This window comes from Oryza brachyantha, chromosome 9, assembly GCF_000231095.2.
Source record: "Oryza brachyantha chromosome 9, ObraRS2, whole genome shotgun sequence".
NCBI lineage: Eukaryota > Viridiplantae > Streptophyta > Magnoliopsida > Poales > Poaceae > Oryza > Oryza brachyantha.
This window is the reverse complement of record NC_023171.2, coordinates 14,682,719-14,700,438: the sequence shown is the minus strand read 5'-3', so window position 1 is coordinate 14,700,438 and position 17,720 is coordinate 14,682,719. Positions and strand designations below refer to the sequence as shown.

The 17,720-nt window shown below is 39.8% G+C and overlaps 2 protein-coding genes across 2 annotated transcripts; one reads left to right on the top strand and one right to left on the bottom strand.

Moving 5' to 3' along the window:
• Positions 1–1,622: 1,622 nt before the first annotated feature.
• On the bottom strand, positions 1,623–6,610 carry LOC102719614 (protein PIN-LIKES 7-like). The gene is made up of 11 exons (XM_006660893.2): positions 6,331–6,610; positions 4,713–4,988; positions 4,555–4,634; positions 3,895–4,019; positions 3,677–3,801; positions 3,354–3,584; positions 3,148–3,264; positions 2,960–3,060; positions 2,801–2,853; positions 2,184–2,369; positions 1,623–2,084 (listed from the first exon to the last, which is right to left on the bottom strand). Exons 2-11 carry the CDS (start codon positions 4,845–4,847, stop codon positions 1,960–1,962), a joined length of 1,278 nt encoding a protein of 425 aa, XP_006660956.1. The 5' UTR covers positions 4,848–4,988; positions 6,331–6,610; the 3' UTR covers positions 1,623–1,959.
• A 7,390-nt stretch (positions 6,611–14,000) lies between these two features.
• LOC102719324 (RING-H2 finger protein ATL80-like) lies at positions 14,001–14,902 on the top strand. The gene has a single exon (XM_006660892.3). It carries the CDS (start codon positions 14,093–14,095, stop codon positions 14,711–14,713), a length of 621 nt encoding a protein of 206 aa, XP_006660955.1. The 5' UTR covers positions 14,001–14,092; the 3' UTR covers positions 14,714–14,902.
• Positions 14,903–17,720: the final 2,818 nt, after the last annotated feature.

The window sequence follows — 17,720 nt, the reverse complement described above, 5'->3', positions numbered from 1 at the left end:
TACTTAATTACTCTCTCCGATTCTTTTTCTTTTTCCGTTTGACGTCATTGACTTTTTGATCGACCTTTCATCTTGGAGTATTTTTTTCCAGGAGGAGAGCAAATTGAATTAAGGAACGGGATTGCTGTTCCTCGTGCGATTCAACTTCTCTCTTAATTAACTCTCAGTCGATGTAGGTGTTAGATATATAGCGACAGTACTAAAGTTTTATAATTTAGTATCTCTACCTACATTATCGAGAATCATAAAATTTTCCTCTTGATTTAGACATTTGTGGCCTCTTCCAGACTATCTTTAGAACTTGCATAACTCAATAATTCCTTGAGTCAAGACTTGGAGACAGGTATCGCACCTATATATATTGTTGTAAACTTTCAATAGCATACTGTTTCCTAGTACTCCTAACATATACAAATTTAATATATAATGTTAGTTAGTTCAATTTTAAAATAACCAACATTAAACGAATAAAATAGGAGGAGTATTTGTGTAACTATTGGATATAGACTAGAGAGCCAATTAAGCTAACATTTTTTTAGAAAAAACATTAACTAATCTAACATGAATTCTTGATCAGCACCATGTCGCAGGTCCATATATATGGTGCTAGCTACTCATGTAAAAAAAGTGAATTTCTATATTTATAATATAATAATAGCTATGTGAGAAAAGGATAAATTTTCTTGTTTTAAGGCTCAACAATCTAGAAATTAATTTATTTTAGAATAAAGTTTAATTTTTAGATGTGGTTTACTATTCTGGGACTGAGGGAGCAGCTGGCTAGCTCAGTAGGTCTTGCGTTGTCCTCCCTGCACGTTCCACGTGAGACATGAGACCATATAGAAATAATATTAGAGGGTACTTAAGTTATACATAGAGACACCCCTCTTGCAATCAACATGGAAGTAGTATAATTGATGAGTAGCATTACAGTATATACTCTGTTTATGCTCTCCCTGTTCATTCTTCATGCACTGCATGGTCTGCTAAGCAGACAGCTTGGAATTTACAGTGAGAAATTGACGTAGGCCGAGTTTTTCTCCCCTTGCCAATCCAGATTTCCTTATTTTTCACACGCATCTTTCCCGAACTGCTAAACGGTGCATTTTTAACGATAATTTTCTATATGAAAGTTGTAAGTCGTATTAATCTATTTTTTTATTTTTTATAACTAACAGTTGATTAATCATGTACTGATATACTACTATATTTTCTGCGTCGGATAACTGAATCATTGCCAAACACGGCCATAGTCAGGTACTATTACAATTACTTCAAAGCTGAGCTCGAAGAATTTGAATGTGTTCTGATGAATTTGAAAGGTTGGCATATATTTAATATAATAAAATCTGCTGAGGCTCAAAAACTTTTATATATTCACCGCTAGCTGCAGGCGACAGATTCCTCTATCTGCAGTAGAAAGCTGGGCATATATTTATTTATTTTCCTGGACCGTTATGGCACATAGATGCCACGTAAACGCCAACTAAGGATAAAATTTTTTATCATCGATTCTTAGTTTATTATTACTAGTGACGGGTGTTTCAGGTAGAATTTCATACCAGTGACCGTTCATAGCTAACCAAGGGGTTTTCTGTCACGAGTAAGGATTTTGATCAGTCACCAAGGGGATCTGTTGTAGTGACTATTTCTATGATTCTGCCACCTTGTATTTCAATTATAAATTGAATGTACCAAAAATTTGGGATAACAGAAATAATCCTATGCCCAATCTTTTCTCTCTGTGTGTGAGGACCTACTTCATGAATTTTCATTACCTAAAGAATATACCGATTGAATTTCTATACATTTGGTGCACGCGGACGAGCCTGCATTTCGACTCTTTCAAAATGCTCACTCATCGTCTCCAGCCTCTTTTCGTGCTCTCTTATGAGCTGTGGATCATTGCAGCTAAACCAAATATTACCACAAATTCGGTTCTTCTCGTCGCCGTCAGCCTCAAGACAGGATGGACATGAATATCGTCGACCACGTCGTGAGTGCAATGGCAGCAATCAGGTAGGACCACAGGAAGATCACCGAGCATTCCTCTTGGCCAACATCGAACAGCTGAGCCATGGTTCCTGCATCAGATCACAGTTACAAGACACATGGTCAGGTCAGGTGACACTCTTGGAAGCAGAGACAGGATTTTTCAGAAATCGCAATGAAAATGGTATTACCGATGTTCATTGCAGGTGGCAGTGCGAACTGCATCATCAGAACGTAGCGGTACAGCGGGTCGTGAGGCAAGAACCCTACCCCGTATGCAGCATGGACCACCGCCATCCCGATCAGTGGCAGCATCACATAGCGAATGCAGAGGATCGTGATGATCACCGTCCGCTTCAGCACCGACTTCCGTAGCCCTGCATGCACATTCAGAGTAAGTTCAGAAAAAAAAAAAAGCACACTGTGTCAGGCCTGTTTGGTTACGTGACTTTTTTTTTTTAAGTCTCTGTCACATCGAATGTTTGGACACTAATTAAAAGTATTAATTATAGACTACTAATAAAACTCACTCCATAATCTGGACTATTTCGCGAGACGAATCTATTGAGCCTACTTAGTCCATGATTAACGAATGTGATGCTACATTAAACATTTGCTAATCATGGCTTAATTAGGCTTAAAATATGTTTAATGAAATAGTATTTATTTATGTAATTAGTTTTGTAATCAGTTTATATTTAATGCTTCTAATTAACATTCGATGTGACAAAGGACAAAAAAAAATCCCTGAATCCAAACATCCACTCATATCTAACTAGTGTAGCAGCAAATTAGCGCCGCGCCCAACCTTGTGTCAGATTGCCACCTAGGATGAGGGTGATGCAGGGAATCGTGCCATTTCTGCGAGAGAAACCGAACTGTCACTGAAGAAACACTTGAAATATGCTGTCGCAGGTAGACAGAAAATGAGGAAGATAGCTAGCCTGTGAATGCTCACTACACTCACCCCATTAGTTGGAGGGACTCTTGGATGACTCTAAGAGGGGCACCATCACCGATGACAAGAGACTTCAACCATGGGACTAGACCAACAACAAATCCAAGTATCTGAAACAACACAGAGACAACTTTAGTCAAATCATTTGCCACTGACAGTGTCATAAAATAGTGTAAATGGTTTTGTCAGAAACATACTGCAGATACAGTTGGTGGCGCCATCAGCTCCTCGACAACCTGGTGGATGGTTTCCTTCATGTTTGTCCAGAAGCCTTTGTTAGCAATCTCACTCTCGCAAGATAAAAGTGGAGCTTCCTGCATTTCAGACAAGTCAGTTTTCTCTGAAGATGTCCCTGGAATGAACCCATCATGGGTGCGCTGGACTGACAAACAGTCTGACTTACCATTTGGTTCTCTTCATTGTGTTCAGTCAATTTAGCTGGCACTAGAAGAGGTGCCTCCTCATCGCCGTAAGAAGTTTCACCGCCTAGTTTTACTTGATCATCGCATTGTGCAGGATGCTCTTCGTCACTGTCAGCTGGGCACTGGATACTTTTGGACTGCATCTTATGATACATTTTGCCTGCCTTCTGCATGAGGCTGTATGTATGCGTCCATATGAACAGGCCACCAAGCTGCCAGATACAGTGTATGATCAATTCTGTTACAAATCAATGGATGATCCTTGAGCGAATGTGATATAGATTTTTTTTTTCTTTTTGCTTACAGCCATGGACAGTGATGAGTAGGAGAGCCCACGAGAGCGGCAGAGGCTTCGGTCTTTTCCAAACGGGTTGCCGTCTTCGTCACAGACTGCTGGAACAATGATCAAGAGCAGATTTCCAAGATTTCCTGCATTTTTTTTCAGTTGAAAACACTGTTAATACTATTAGCATCTTCAGATAATGAAGGGAAAACAATGTTAATCCAGCTAGGAAACTTAACCTGCTGAGCAGAAGGCAATGATCATCCCTCGGAAATGTTGTGGTGGTTTCAAGATTTGACATGCTATCCACCCAAGAGTGCCACCAACAATGAATGTGATTCCTATATTAACTGGCATAAACCACCTATATGATAAAAAAAAAAGTTGCTTCTGTTAGTCCTGTTGAGTTATCCTGCAAACAGAACTAAAGCTAGATCTTCTATGCTCTTGCTCTACTAAGGTACTACTAGAAGAGCAATTTGAACGACAAGATGACTTAAGATTTCTATGTAAGCTTGTTCACTTCAAACAAGAATCCTTTTAAGATTCATAAGAGTCTACACTTTAATAAATTCAGAAAATCTGGATGGACTGTTTTTTTGTTGATTCTGGCAGACACCCCTACCTTTTCACTTCTGTTTATATTTACAAGCCAAAATTTAAATTTTTAACCTTAAATTTAGAGTTGATTTTGAGGGTTTTTCACCGTACTTTATTTTCCGGACTTCACTTTTAGATCACTGAGAATACGTATATATAAAAATTTTATTCACAAATTATTTTTTATTTACGAATAAATCGTTTGTTTTTTTATAAAAAAGTCAAACAAATACCCCGTAAGGTGGCAGTAGCCAAGTATGCAGACTTTGTAGTGACTGCATTTGCATTGTTAAACTCACCAAGAAATGACATCAGAAAGCGTGACCGTCTTCGCCAGGCTAGCAAACATCAAAGATGGGGTGAATACAGTGAAAACAACCTGTCAGAAATCTCAAAAAGGATTAGGCAGAATCAACACTAAATTTGCTGTGAACAGTGATGTGGGATGAGAGCTCACCTTGTTCATATCTCTTAGAGCGCTTGAAGTTAGAATTTTGCTGTAACCAGACGCAAGATAAGCTCCAATAACACCTATCAGTAGGACCTGGATGTTGGGCATAGAAGCCACCAGAAGCAATGACAAGAAACCCATTTTTCCTGATGCTGGATTAACTTAGTTTACTGTCCCTCTTCAAAAAAAAATTAGTTTACTGGCTGGTGACAATTAAGATGTTTTTTGATAACCCTTCACGAGATTATTCAAGTTCGTCACTGGCTCATAGCCTCATATAGCCTGGTAAGATAATGAATCAGCGAAATGAAACATTTAGAGTTCAGAATTACATGCATTATTGTTCTTAAAAAAGTTTTTTTATCGTACTTGAAAAAGTAACTCAAGATATCATCATTTTTAGTATAAAAAATATGATATTTTGAGATACATGATACCTTGAGATATCAAAAATTTATACTAAAATTTTAGTACCTTGAGATACTTTTAAGGATGATAAAAAATCTTTAAAAGAACACGAGTCTGTCACACTAGCTAAGGAGACTGTACGTGAACTCATGAATTCATCGAATACTACAGTTAATAATATTGCATCTTTTATTTGTGAAATTTACCTGCCTTCTAGAATGTGTTAGTTAATTTGAAAAGGACACACTCAAGTTGTTTACACTGTTCACGGTCAACATACTCCAACAGGATGTGAATGAAGACGTGAAGCTCGAGTCAATGCTGCCACCCATAAGACCTCCTTTCATGAAATTATTACTAAGGCAAAAATACTAAAAAAAATGGAACTTAAATATCAAAGAATATTGCTGTCCACTGATGATGCATAGAACTAGAATTTTTTAATTATTGTGCCAATGACAGAAGGGCATAGAAGTTTCTTTCACTTCGTTCATGATAAGATTTTATTTTATTACTTGAATGTTAATGCATCTAGACATATGTATATATATATACTATATATCTATATGTATTGATCAATGGAAAAAAATAAACGAGACTTAAACTATGATAATATAAAATGGAGATGGTACTAGTTAAGAGTAATGTCAAACTTGCATGTTCATAAGAACAATGATAAGTAGAGGAGGAGAAAAGAAAACACATGCGAGAAACAAGAAAGGAAAGAATGCTAATGCAAAGCCAACCGTTAATTACCAGTTGACAAAAACTGCATCCTTGGTAGTAGCTGGCAATATCATGCAGCTCAAAACATCCAGCTCATTGCCTCAAGCTACTCCACAGGGAAAGGGAAGCAAGAGGTCCAAGAAACTGGAGAACTAGGGAACACAAATCAACAGGACAAAGCGAGGAAGAAAGAAAAACACAAAACTTGCCTCCTCGACAAAAGCACGAAAGAAATGCATAACCAGCTCAATTACTCCAAAGAAGCATGTAGGAGGGAAGAAAATCCCTGACGCATGGAGTAAATCTCCAAGTTCAAACAGATCAAGGACCGCTGATTGAAAAGAAAAAAATACTCCAGGTGATGATTTCAATGGCAATCATTCAGAGCTGTACGAGCTCCCAGAACCAAGGGACAACGAAACAGAGCACACCAACCATGAACGAACGAACGAATGAATGAATGAATGAACGGAAGGCATCAGAAGCTGACCTGAATGACAGACGCGCAGACGATGATATTGTTGATCGTCGATGGATCATCCACCTGAACAGCAGCAATATTATCGGGGAGAGAAAGGCTTAAGCCCTTATGTAGGTGGGAGCTCGCAGCAGCAGCAGAGGCAGAGGCAGAGGTGAGAGGCAGCGAGTCGAAACACGCAGCCGCGGCTGGCTGGCTGCTGCGAGAGGCGGAGGAGATGCCGCCTGCACCGCATCCACCCGGGAGGGAGTGTGGAGCCAACTCAGCTTAGCATGCGTCGGTCGTTCTCATCGCTCTCGATCTGTCCTACTAAGTCGTCTCCTCATCAGTGATCGTCTTAATTCTTGGCTAGCTGCTGTTTCCTTCCGAATTCCGCGCGCCTGTCGCTACCCTTACACGAGCTGGCAACATCATTTAAGTTTTGGGAAAATTTGCAAAGGTGTCGTTATAATTTTGTAAAGTTAGATATATATTATTGGTATATTAATGACATGTGGGACTCATATAAGTTAATGACATGTAAATCATAATGGCAATATAGATCATAATGACATATCTCTAATTTTATAAAATTAATGATATTCTTATAATTTTTTCAAAGTTTTTTTATCTGCACACATCTCGTCGATCTCTCGCTACTTATCTCTCTTTGTTTGACCACGCATGTTTCTATCGCTCGATATAATAGTACTCCCTCCTCCTTAGTTTATGATATACTCCCTCCGATTTTTTTACGTCATTGACTTTTTTTTAATCTACGTTTGACCCGTTCGTCTTATTAAAAAAATTATATAATTATTGATTATTTTATTATAATTTGGTTTATTACTAAAGTAACTTTAAGTATGATTTATAATTTTATATATTTGGACAAAATTTTTAAATAAGACGAATGATCAAACGTAAATAAAAATGTCAACGGCGTCAAAAAAACACAGGGGTAGTAGTACTCTCTCACTAATTTTTTTTTGATAGATAACACCGCTAACCTTCTAACATATGTCTAATCATTTATTTTATTTAAAAATTTCCATTATTATTTTTTATTTTGTTATTGATAGGATATATTATTAAATTATTACAATTATAGCTTATATTTTTGTATATTTTCATGATTTTTTGAATAAGACGAATGGTTAAATGTTTGCTAAAAATCAATATCATTATCTATTAAAATACGAAATTACTCCCTCTAGTTCCATATTTTTTTTAACATTTTGAATAATAGTATGATCAAACTTTTAAAACTTTAAGTATTAATAACTTGTGAAGCATGTAGTTTGAAATTACTAAAACAATATGTATAGATGAGCCACAAAGTGTATTGTAATAGAAAATATATATTTATTTATTATATATGTTTTAATAAAAACATGATTAAACATAAATTTAGAAGACCATATCATGGTATAAAAGACAACAATTATCAAACAGGATGGAGTAGTATGTTTTTCATTTTTTGCTCTCGTGACGTGGAGCTCTATACGGGATATTGCTGCTCGACTGGTTAATTAATTATTCTTCCACTGTTGCACACGCCTCTCCTTAATTATCCTGCAGATGTAGGCCTATGTTATCACCAGATTAATCAGATACGTGATACGTCTCTGCTGCTACGTATTAAGCTGGTAATCCTGGTCATTGAACGTAGACAAATAGGACTTTGGACTCAAAACGTGCATGCCATGGATCGACAAAGAGTTCAACTCGGACTGCTCCTTGTATGTCAGGTCAGCCATGTGCATAAGCACGCACGCTAACTGTGATGTTGACAGTGTTTAGGTAAAGTTGAAAACCTAATCTCTAATTTTTCACATCGCACACGTGCACCAGGCGGATTGCATCATCCATCAGCAGTAAAAAGGAAATTCTCTTCATTCCTGCATTAATTTGCCAGGTAGATATCATGAGACTTTACGCTGACAATTTCCGATACTCATATCCACAATTTGTAGTATTAGCTAGACTTGTTAAGTTCAATACTTAACTGAGGATGAGTTCTTTTGAGCTGAAATACGCTAGACCAAATTTGCATTAGCAAAACGAGGAAATCGATGGCACCACTTCGTGGCTACATTTCGCTCTCCGATCGCACGAAACCATGTACTCCCAACTTTAGTACCCCGCCGGTTTTTTTACGTTATTGATTTTTTTATTCACGTTTGAATATTTATTATATTTTAAAAAAAATTATAAATATTAAAATTACAAGTCATATTTAGAGAGTATTAAGTAGGGTTTTAAATCTCTGGCTGCAGCTGCCACAATTTTCGGATAGCTATAGCTATATGAGAAGGTTGTAGCTATTTGCTATCATGTACTCCCACTATCTCTATTTGATGTCATTGACTTTTTTATATATGTTTGATTATTCGTCTTATTTAAAAAGTTATATAATTATTAATTTTATATATCATTTTATTTATTGTTAAATATACTTTTATGCATATATATATAGCTTTACATATTTTACAAAAGAAATTGAATAAAACAAATAGTCAAGCGTGTATAAAAAAATCAATTGCGTCAAACATTTAGAGACGGGTAGTACAATTTAGTCATTATTAGCCACTATAGCATTGTTTAGCGCACTATCAGTTGTTTGAGCAGACCAATCGATGAACACCTTAGTACTACTATTTAGTAATAAATCGTACCGTAATTTAAAAGTTAATTGCGTTAAAAAAAAGAAAGCACGATATATATTGCAGATAATGCAGCAAGATCCCATGCATGAGTGCGCCGAGGACGCGCGGAATCATGAAAACCACAAATATGCGTATAGTCAAGTTACTGTTCCACATGTTCATGCAGAGGCAGAACCGGTCACGATCGATGTCGATGTCGATCCGGCCATCGATCCCTTCGTCGTCCGCCGTTGGCCGTCGAGCAAGCTAAGCTGGCATGGCAATCGGAGCATGTGATGGCCGGCGCCGGCCGGACTCCGGCGATCGAGCTAGCGAAGCGTCGACGGAGAGGCTGCATACAAGTACATATGGCGATGTTGACACCGTCGGTCAGACCGAATGACATGACATGGCCGATCGATCTAGCTGGTCCGGCCAAACCCAATCATTGTTTGGTTGCCTCCCTCTGCATTTGAGTCAGCCATGACGCACGTACGTTACGGCTCATCTAATGCATGCATGTCTCTTCGATCCCCAATTGATTCGAAATTGGTCGATTAGTGAGCCTCAGAGACCAATTTGGACTGGACACACCCCTCAGCAAATTAGTTCTAGCTATCCTATCCATTTGGGCAGCATTAATTGACCGTCGTGAAGAGCAGGTTGTTTCAACCTGTTCTTCCAAGCGCCGGGCTAAAAAGCTCACGCTCGCTTTCGCTTGCGACTGGTTTGGCTTGGTTCGTGGAGAATTCTTCGAACTGGACCATGTTTTAGCTAGGTACAGCAGCCCACAACGGCCCGATTCTAAAGTACCTAATACGATTGTTTATTTCCGCGATATTGGTCATTACGATTTTACAATTGTTAAATGATGTATTTTGTATATTTTTTTATATGGTGTAAGAAGTTTATTTAAAAATTAAATAAATCAATTTTTAAATATAATTCTCAATTAATTATATACTAATTATATTTATCATTTTGTGTGAGGCTAATGAGCTAATTTTAACAACCGAAAAGAACACGTCCTCCCTAGTTCTTCAGGAATAATTAGGAGTTGAGGGTGCTACTTTGGGCTACCAACTTCACCTATTATGCTGCTGCCCAATACGGCCCAAGTAAATAGTGTTTGACAGAGCGACTGGGTGCAATGGCCTGTGGGTTGTGGCTACCGAGCCGATTCTGTGTACTTGGTGGGCTTCCGTATGGGCCACCAAAACTAGAGGCAGAGGCATGGCCCATCCTAGCCCAAGGTGACAACTAGAAACAATTTATAATAGGAACAGGAACAGAGAAGCAGATAAGAACACAGCAGACTCAGCTCCCAGGAACAAAGGAACAAGATAAGAACACCAACTGCAGTTGTACACTGTTCCTACCGGTTTTGCCACTTTTCCCTGTCCCCTAATTCACACATTTCCACCTCACTGAATCACTGACCCACTGTCACTTTTTCTCTCATTTGTAGTACTACTAGTAGTACCTGAATACTGTTGCAAGCCTGCAGCGTCGTGGACTCGTGACGTTGATTTGTACTGTTACCAATTTGAACAATTTTATAGTACTTAAATAAATTTTACAGTAGTTAAGTACTAAGATATATTAAAATTTCAGTGTAAAATTAGTACCTAGTAACAAGAGGTATGAAATCTCCCGTTATCTTTTCATATACGGTAAAATTGCTCTACTAATTTACTATTAACAGCATTCACAGCAGTATATATCTACAAAACTTTAACTGTTGCAACTTCACTCTGTCTGGTCCAGCACGTACCCCTTTCGTCTTCAAGAACAGAAAGAAACAGCTCGACTCTCTTCCTACCAGACACGAGACATAACATTGACCTTTCCTAACCGCATGTAGCATTGCAATCTCGCAGAGCCGGCAGCCGTTGGCCGGAGATGAGATAGGCATCGTCACCACCATCGATCGGAGCACGGCGGCCGCTAGCTCCCAACGCCGGCAGGACAGCACAAAAAGCTCCCGCACCGTCGCCGTCTCCACCCCCCCGGGTAGGCAACGTGGGATAGCAGGACGGGCCACCAACTAGCGCCGCCGCTGCTGCTGCTGCTGCTGCTGCTCTCAAGTGTTGTCTTGACCTCTCCTGCTCCGTACCTGTACCTGATCATCGGAGCGCTTTGGCCAAGCCAAAAGGCCGACTCCCTGGGTCCCAAACAAGATGATATTTTAGCACTTTTCTGGTTGTACCAAAATAAATTTATTTTCATAATTATTGTTATAGAGTTTATAAAAGTAGAGAAAAAATACATTAATTTAATAAATAAATGATATTTAGTGTCCTTTTACTTTTGTATTAGTAGTATATGTGCGTGAAAAAGTAAAGCTTACAATTCAGATATTGTTGGGCGGGAGAGGAGAAAGAGGCTAGTTATCCGGCGTGAAAAACATAGTAATAGATTAGTATATGATTAATCTATTACTTTTGTATTAGTATAGGTGAGTGAAGAAGTAAAGTTATTTTGGGACGCACAGAGAGCACAGTTCATTTTGATGAAACCTATCAACGGAAAAGCCTAGAATTCAGTCGGATGAAACTTATCCCTCGGACGGTTTGGTTTAGGTGAGTACTGCTACTCGTAGGCCACCCTCCCTTGCACTTTATCCCGCGGTCCTTTGCACTTTGGGGCTTGTAATCAACGTGACATGATTGCCCCCCATCAAGATCGCAATCTAGATAACACTGGAACAGGTGACCCTGAAAGAAAGAAAGAAAGAAACGTGCTGGATAGAACGCATTGGCGCGCGCAACAACAAGTTGCATCTGTGAGCGTTGCTGGGGACGGCCGCGCACTCGTCTCGTCTCCCCCTCTCGCCTGCGCGCGCGTCCGCTCCACCACGATCACCGTCCACCGAGAGGGAAAAAAAATGGCGGACGAATCGGCGCCGGCGCGGGTTGCCATCGGTTGGGGGCTTGGGGCCGCGAGGTAGTGAGGGTTTTAGGCCGCGGCGAGCACGTGTTGCCGCCCGCTTCGCACGCGCCGCGCCGTGCGCCAACCTTTCCGGGGCGCAGCGCAGCGCGCGCGCACAACACACAAACAAATAAAATTCCGTTTTGCGCGAGCTGCTCCAATGGAGCTCCCCAAATGTGCCGTCTATCCTGCGCGGCAGGATCACCTAAAATAATGCTATGCTGCTTCTGATAGAGTAAATAGTCTCGCTTGTGTTTGGCCGAGATAGGATGGATGATACATCAATATCGTGCATCGAACCTGGACAAGTTGCGTTGTTTCCTTTCTTGCAGAAGTTACAGGCACAAGATGATGTAGTATCGTGATGCAGAAAGGACAATAAGTGCATGTTCAACGGTACAGTTCATCGTGGGCTCTATCTCGAGCCACGTCAGTAATAAAAGTCTATTTTATAGTGATACGTATAAAAATAGAGTCGGGTGTGATTTCTTCATTAATACAATAAAATGTTTTTTATTAAGCTAGTTTTATTTTTATTTATTCTCATGCAAGAAAGTTTCCTTTAAAAATAATAAGAGTCGACTCTAAGTCATTGTCATGCATGACAACAGCTTTTCTCTTCTATTCTCTCTTTCCTCCACGTTACCAAATTTACTTACGTGACGATCGAAAATTTACTTACGTGACGATCGAAATCGTCAGCTAATAGACACATTTATACGTGCCCAATAAATAGAATTGGTCGTAAAAGATAAATGGACCGATTGCTCCATTGGTTTTTTATATTCAATTAACCTTTTAAATGTTCGTTTTATTATCTATTTCATTTAAAAAATTCATACAAGTTTATTGTAAGGTATGGGTAAAATACTTTTAATAATAAAACAAATCATACCAAAATCATTAATAATTTCGTATTTATATAAGATAAATAGTTAGACACATACTTAAAATTGAAGCAGTGTTAAACGCTTGAAAAAACAGAGGGAGCATGAGGCATCATTTTTTTTCCACAAAGGTTGGTACGGTGGCTACGAGTCTACGACCAATTTGCCTATGTTATCCACAGATCTTTGCAGTACGTCCTTGTGCTTTGACATGTATCCGACGTGGCGCATGACCCTACACATCTACACATGGGCCTGGCTGGTGTCTTTCTACAACGTCGTCGGCAAATTCGAATGCGAATACTGCTTTGTTGTGTACTACTCCCATCCAGTCCCGAAATCGATTATTTTTAAGTTCTTAGATATAATGTTTTGACTATTCGTCTTATTTGATTTTTTTTACGATTAATATTTTTATTATTACTAGACTATAAAGTATAAATATTATTTAATGTGTGATTAATTTTTTGTGTAAATTTATTAAATAAGATGAATGGTAGACACAAAATCAAAAAATAAAATTATTATGGCACGGAGATCGTAGCGTTTCATCGATGGAATCACTTTTCCAGAACTGCACAGGCCGATGCTGCTGCAGCTGCACCCCTGCGTCCACTTTCACGGTCATCGCCACGTCGACTTTCTCCGTTAGGACGTGCAGATTGGACATGGCTTAGCACCCTGGCATCGTGCTTGCTTTATATGCTAACCAGTAAATTAAGTAACAGCTGCAACTCAAACATACGTTGAGACCTCGTGCCTGCATAGATCGAGATCGGCCAACGCCAGATTTAGGATAAAAAAGGGACACGCAAAAAAGTTGTAGTAGCAAATAGGATGGGTGCGATCGTTTCAACCACTACCGATAAACCATTTAAAAATGAACAAAACGTTCACAAATAATTCACATATAAACTTCGCATAGTCGCATATACTATATTTAAATGCTACTACTTGTAAAATAGAGTTGAAAATCATAAAATTAATTATATAATTAGGTTATAAATTTTAAATATTGTTTGTAACCGATAAAATAAGCAGCACACGACGGTGAAGTTAGTCATGGAGCAGAGTCTCTGACAGAAGAAAAGTCCAAGAAAAATTGGTGGAGAGCGACGCTTCACTTATGAGCTGAAGCAATTTTCACATTTGATTATCGGTAACCAGAACAAGCACCATCTCATCAACACTATAAAAATGCAGCTCCGGCAGCCTAACTCTTCCATTGCCTCTTGCATTTCTCAGTAGCTAGCAGTCACTTCGGAGCTCACTGACCTAAACTGACCCCTCGTAGGCACAGTGGCCGCCACTGCTCTCACCTGACCTACCATGCGTCACCTGCTGCAGTCCGCGGACAACCTGGCTGCTGCGACGGCGACGGCGACGGCGTCTGGCGGCGGCCACGGCGGTGTCCACACGGACACGTTGCTCATTCTAGCCGCAGTGTTCTGTTTCTTGCTCTGCGTCGTCGGGCTGGCACTCGTGGCGCGGTGCTCGCGGCTGTGCAACCCCTCGTCGTTCGCCGTCGAGGCGGAGCCCGACGCCGGAGCGGAGGGGGCAATGCCCCCGGCGCCGGCGAGCAAGGGGCTCAAGAAGAAGGCGCTGCAGTCGCTGCCGACCGTGTCGTTCGGAGCAGGGGAGGAGGAGGAGGAGGAGCGGCCGGAGTGCGCCATCTGCCTCGCCGAGTTCGCCCGCGGCGACGAGGTCCGCGTGCTCCCGCCGTGCGGCCACGGCTTCCACGCGGCGTGCGTCGACGTCTGGCTGCTGTCCAGCTCGACGTGCCCCTCCTGCCGCCGCGCCCTCGTCGTGGTGGCGCCGCCATCGCCGGCCACCGCCGAGCCTCCCAGTCCCCCGTGCTGCGCCGCCGACGCGGCACAGGCCTCCTCACAGCAAGAGCCCACCACCACCAGCGAGCGCGGCCGCGGCCGCTGCCGGACGTCGGTACCGTAGCTAGGCGGCCGCTGCCGCGCCGGCGAACGCTCGAGCTCGCCCCACCTTCACCGTGAATAGTAGCTACGTGTTCCTGAGATATTTCTTTGTACTTACCACCAATGCAAGTGTGCAACTGTAATTATTCTGCACGTAATCAACACTGTGAGATAGTACTATCTGTTACTGATTGCTTAATTGGTCACCCGACCATCGTTTTCTTCTTCCTCCTCCTCCTCCTCGCGATGGTAGCAGCAGCAGCTAAAGCAGCAAAGCGCATCAGATGTGCGTCGCTTTAGGTAGTCAAGTGGCCGAGTGGAACGATCATTCACGGCGGCGGCCGCCGGTCACATCGTGGCCGGCATGGGGGCACTCACTGCCGCGCGCGCCAGCGGCAGCGGCGCCCGGCTGGATCGGGATATTTAATTTTTCTCTTTTTCTTTCACTCGCTGTGTACGGATAGCGTCGTGACAACGCGTGTACGGACGTGACGTCGTCGTGACATGCTGCTACAGGTGAAACTCTCCATCTGACGAAGAATAGTGTGCTCCTGTGTGGAGATGGGTACGTACTATACGTACTTGCCGTACATGTTGATTGCTCCATCGCCAACTCTACTACGGCTGAACTCCCGATGACTTTTATTCGAGTACTAGGTTTTTTTTCGTTTGCGATTAAGTAGGGAATATATTGATTGATTAAGGCTAATGGTCCATTTAAGTACAGAAAAGTAGCACTGGAGTAGTACTAAGTTCGTTGGTCATCATGATGGCAAGGTGAGATATCGCTACTGTCATGAGAAGGCAGGCGTGGCCACTTTCACTTTTCAGTTTGATTGCAATCCCTTGAAGCCAATCTAAACGGAAGGAAAATTCGGGCTACTACTCTCTAATATCTGAATAGACGGGTACGATCAGACTCTCTGATTTAAACAGTACTGATTAGAGTTGATGTGAGAGGTTGATGCCCTTTTTAATGTACCATATCCACTAGGGTCTTGATTAGTTCCTAAAAGTTTAACAAAAACATCATATCGAATTTTTAGATATTTAAATGGAGCATTAAACATAGATAAAATGAAAAACTAATTGCACAATACAATCAGACTCTCTGATTTAAACAGTACTGATTAGATTTGATGTGAGAGGTTGATGCCCTTTTTAATGTACCATATCCATTAGGGTCTTGATTAGTTCCCAAAAGTTTAACCAAAAACATCATATCGAATTTTTGGACATTTAAATGGAGCATTAAACATAGATAAAATGAAAAACTAATTGCACAGTTACGAGAGAAATCTTCAAACAAATCTTTCGAGTCTAATTAGTCTACGATTAGCCATAAGTGCTACATTAATCAATATGTGCTAATGACAACTTAATTAGGCTCAAAAAATTCGTCTTGTGGTTTCCAGCCGAGCTGTGAAATTCGTTTTTTCATTCATGTCTGAAAACTTCTTCCGACATCCGATCAAACGTTCGATGTGACCCATTTCCAAAAAAAAAATGTCATCTAAACATGGCATTTTCAAAAAGTTTTTCTAAAAACATCACATCGTATTATTGGACACCTAAACAGAACATTAAATATACATAAACATTAAAACTAATTACACAGTTATGGGAAAAATCGTGAGACAAATCTTTTAAGCCTAATGAGTATGTGATTAGCCATAATTGCTACAGTAACCAAGGTGCTAATGGCGGATTAATTAGACTCAAAAGATTTGTCTCGGTTTCCAAGCGAAATCTGAAAATTGTTTTGTAATTAGACTACGTTTAATACTTTAATATGTGACCGTACACGTCGATGTGATGTTTTTGTAAAATAGTTTTGCAAACTGAACACACCCTAAAGTACTACATCTATCGCGATATGTACATTTCTAGAATTTAGATTTGTTTAAAAAATTATATTATTTTATATTTAAATTTCTGTCCATTTTACTCCTACCACCTACTGACTTACTCCATACCATCTCCTTAATTAATAAGGGGATTTTTTCCTTTTTTCTTCTTATAACTAATGTCTCTACGGTAGTTTGAAATACACTTATATTAGAATGAATGTAGTACAATAATTTGTAGTTTGTTTAGCATAGACTAAGATGATGTAAAGAAAATCTTTCTTGGTCACTTCTATGATTACTTTTGAATTTTGAATTGAATATGTTTTCTTATAAGAATGTGATTGATTATGAAAGAAATCATAAGTGTTAGTGTAGAAATAATGAAATATTTATAATATGATATAAAATTTTAATTCCTAAAAAGGGAGTTCAGATAGCAGTAGTATGCTTTACCTGTTCACTTCAGCCGTGTAGCACCTTTCTGGCGGCCGACAATTCTACTTTGGTCCGTACAGTTAGGAAAATTTTTTGGAAGAGTGGTCACATCGACGCGTACGGTAATACATTTAAAGTATTAAATATAGTCTAAGTGTAAAACAAATTTCAGATTCCGTCCGAAAACCGCGAGACGTATCTTTTGAGTCTAATTATTCCGTCATTAGCACATGTTGGCTATTGTAGCAATTATGGCTAATTATGTACTAATTAGATTTAAAATATTCGTCTCACGATTTTCCTCATAATTATATAATTAGTTTTAATGTTTATATATATTTAATATTTTATTTAAATATTTAAAGATTAGTTGTGATGTTTTTTAAAAAGTTTTTCGAAACTAAACATGCCATTCTTGGTACTTTCTTGGCCAACGCGGCCAAACCGCCAAATTCATGTGAATAGATAGACGCCCTTGTTGCCTGAAACGTACACTCAACTCCATCCTTCTTACAGAAAGACAAGTGTCCATGCGTCAGGTATAGAACTTTCGAAAGCTGCCTTGTTTTCTGAGAGCAAGTACAGTAATCAGCTGCACACGTACTCTAAGACAAAATATATGTATGACATGTAGGACCATGTATTGATGTTTTGTTGTTAACTATTGTATGAATTAGCTATTAGATTGACTATAGATAAATTAATAAATTTAGACAATACTAAAAAGTATGATACGAAACAGAG

Coding starts and splice junctions, on each gene's coding strand:
- LOC102719324 (XM_006660892.3), top strand. CDS start 14,093: ATGCGTCACCTGCTGCAGTCCGCGGACAACCTGGCTGCTGCGACGGCG.
- LOC102719614 (XM_006660893.2), bottom strand. CDS start 4,847: ATGGGTTTCTTGTCATTGCTTCTGGTGGCTTCTATGCCCAACATCCAG. Junction 4,635..4,712: donor CTCTAAGAGATATGAACAAG/GTGAGCTCTCAT, acceptor GATTTCTGACAG/GTTGTTTTCACTGTATTCAC. Junction 3,265..3,353: donor ACAATGAAGAGAACCAAATG/GTAAGTCAGACT, acceptor TCTGAAATGCAG/GAAGCTCCACTTTTATCTTG.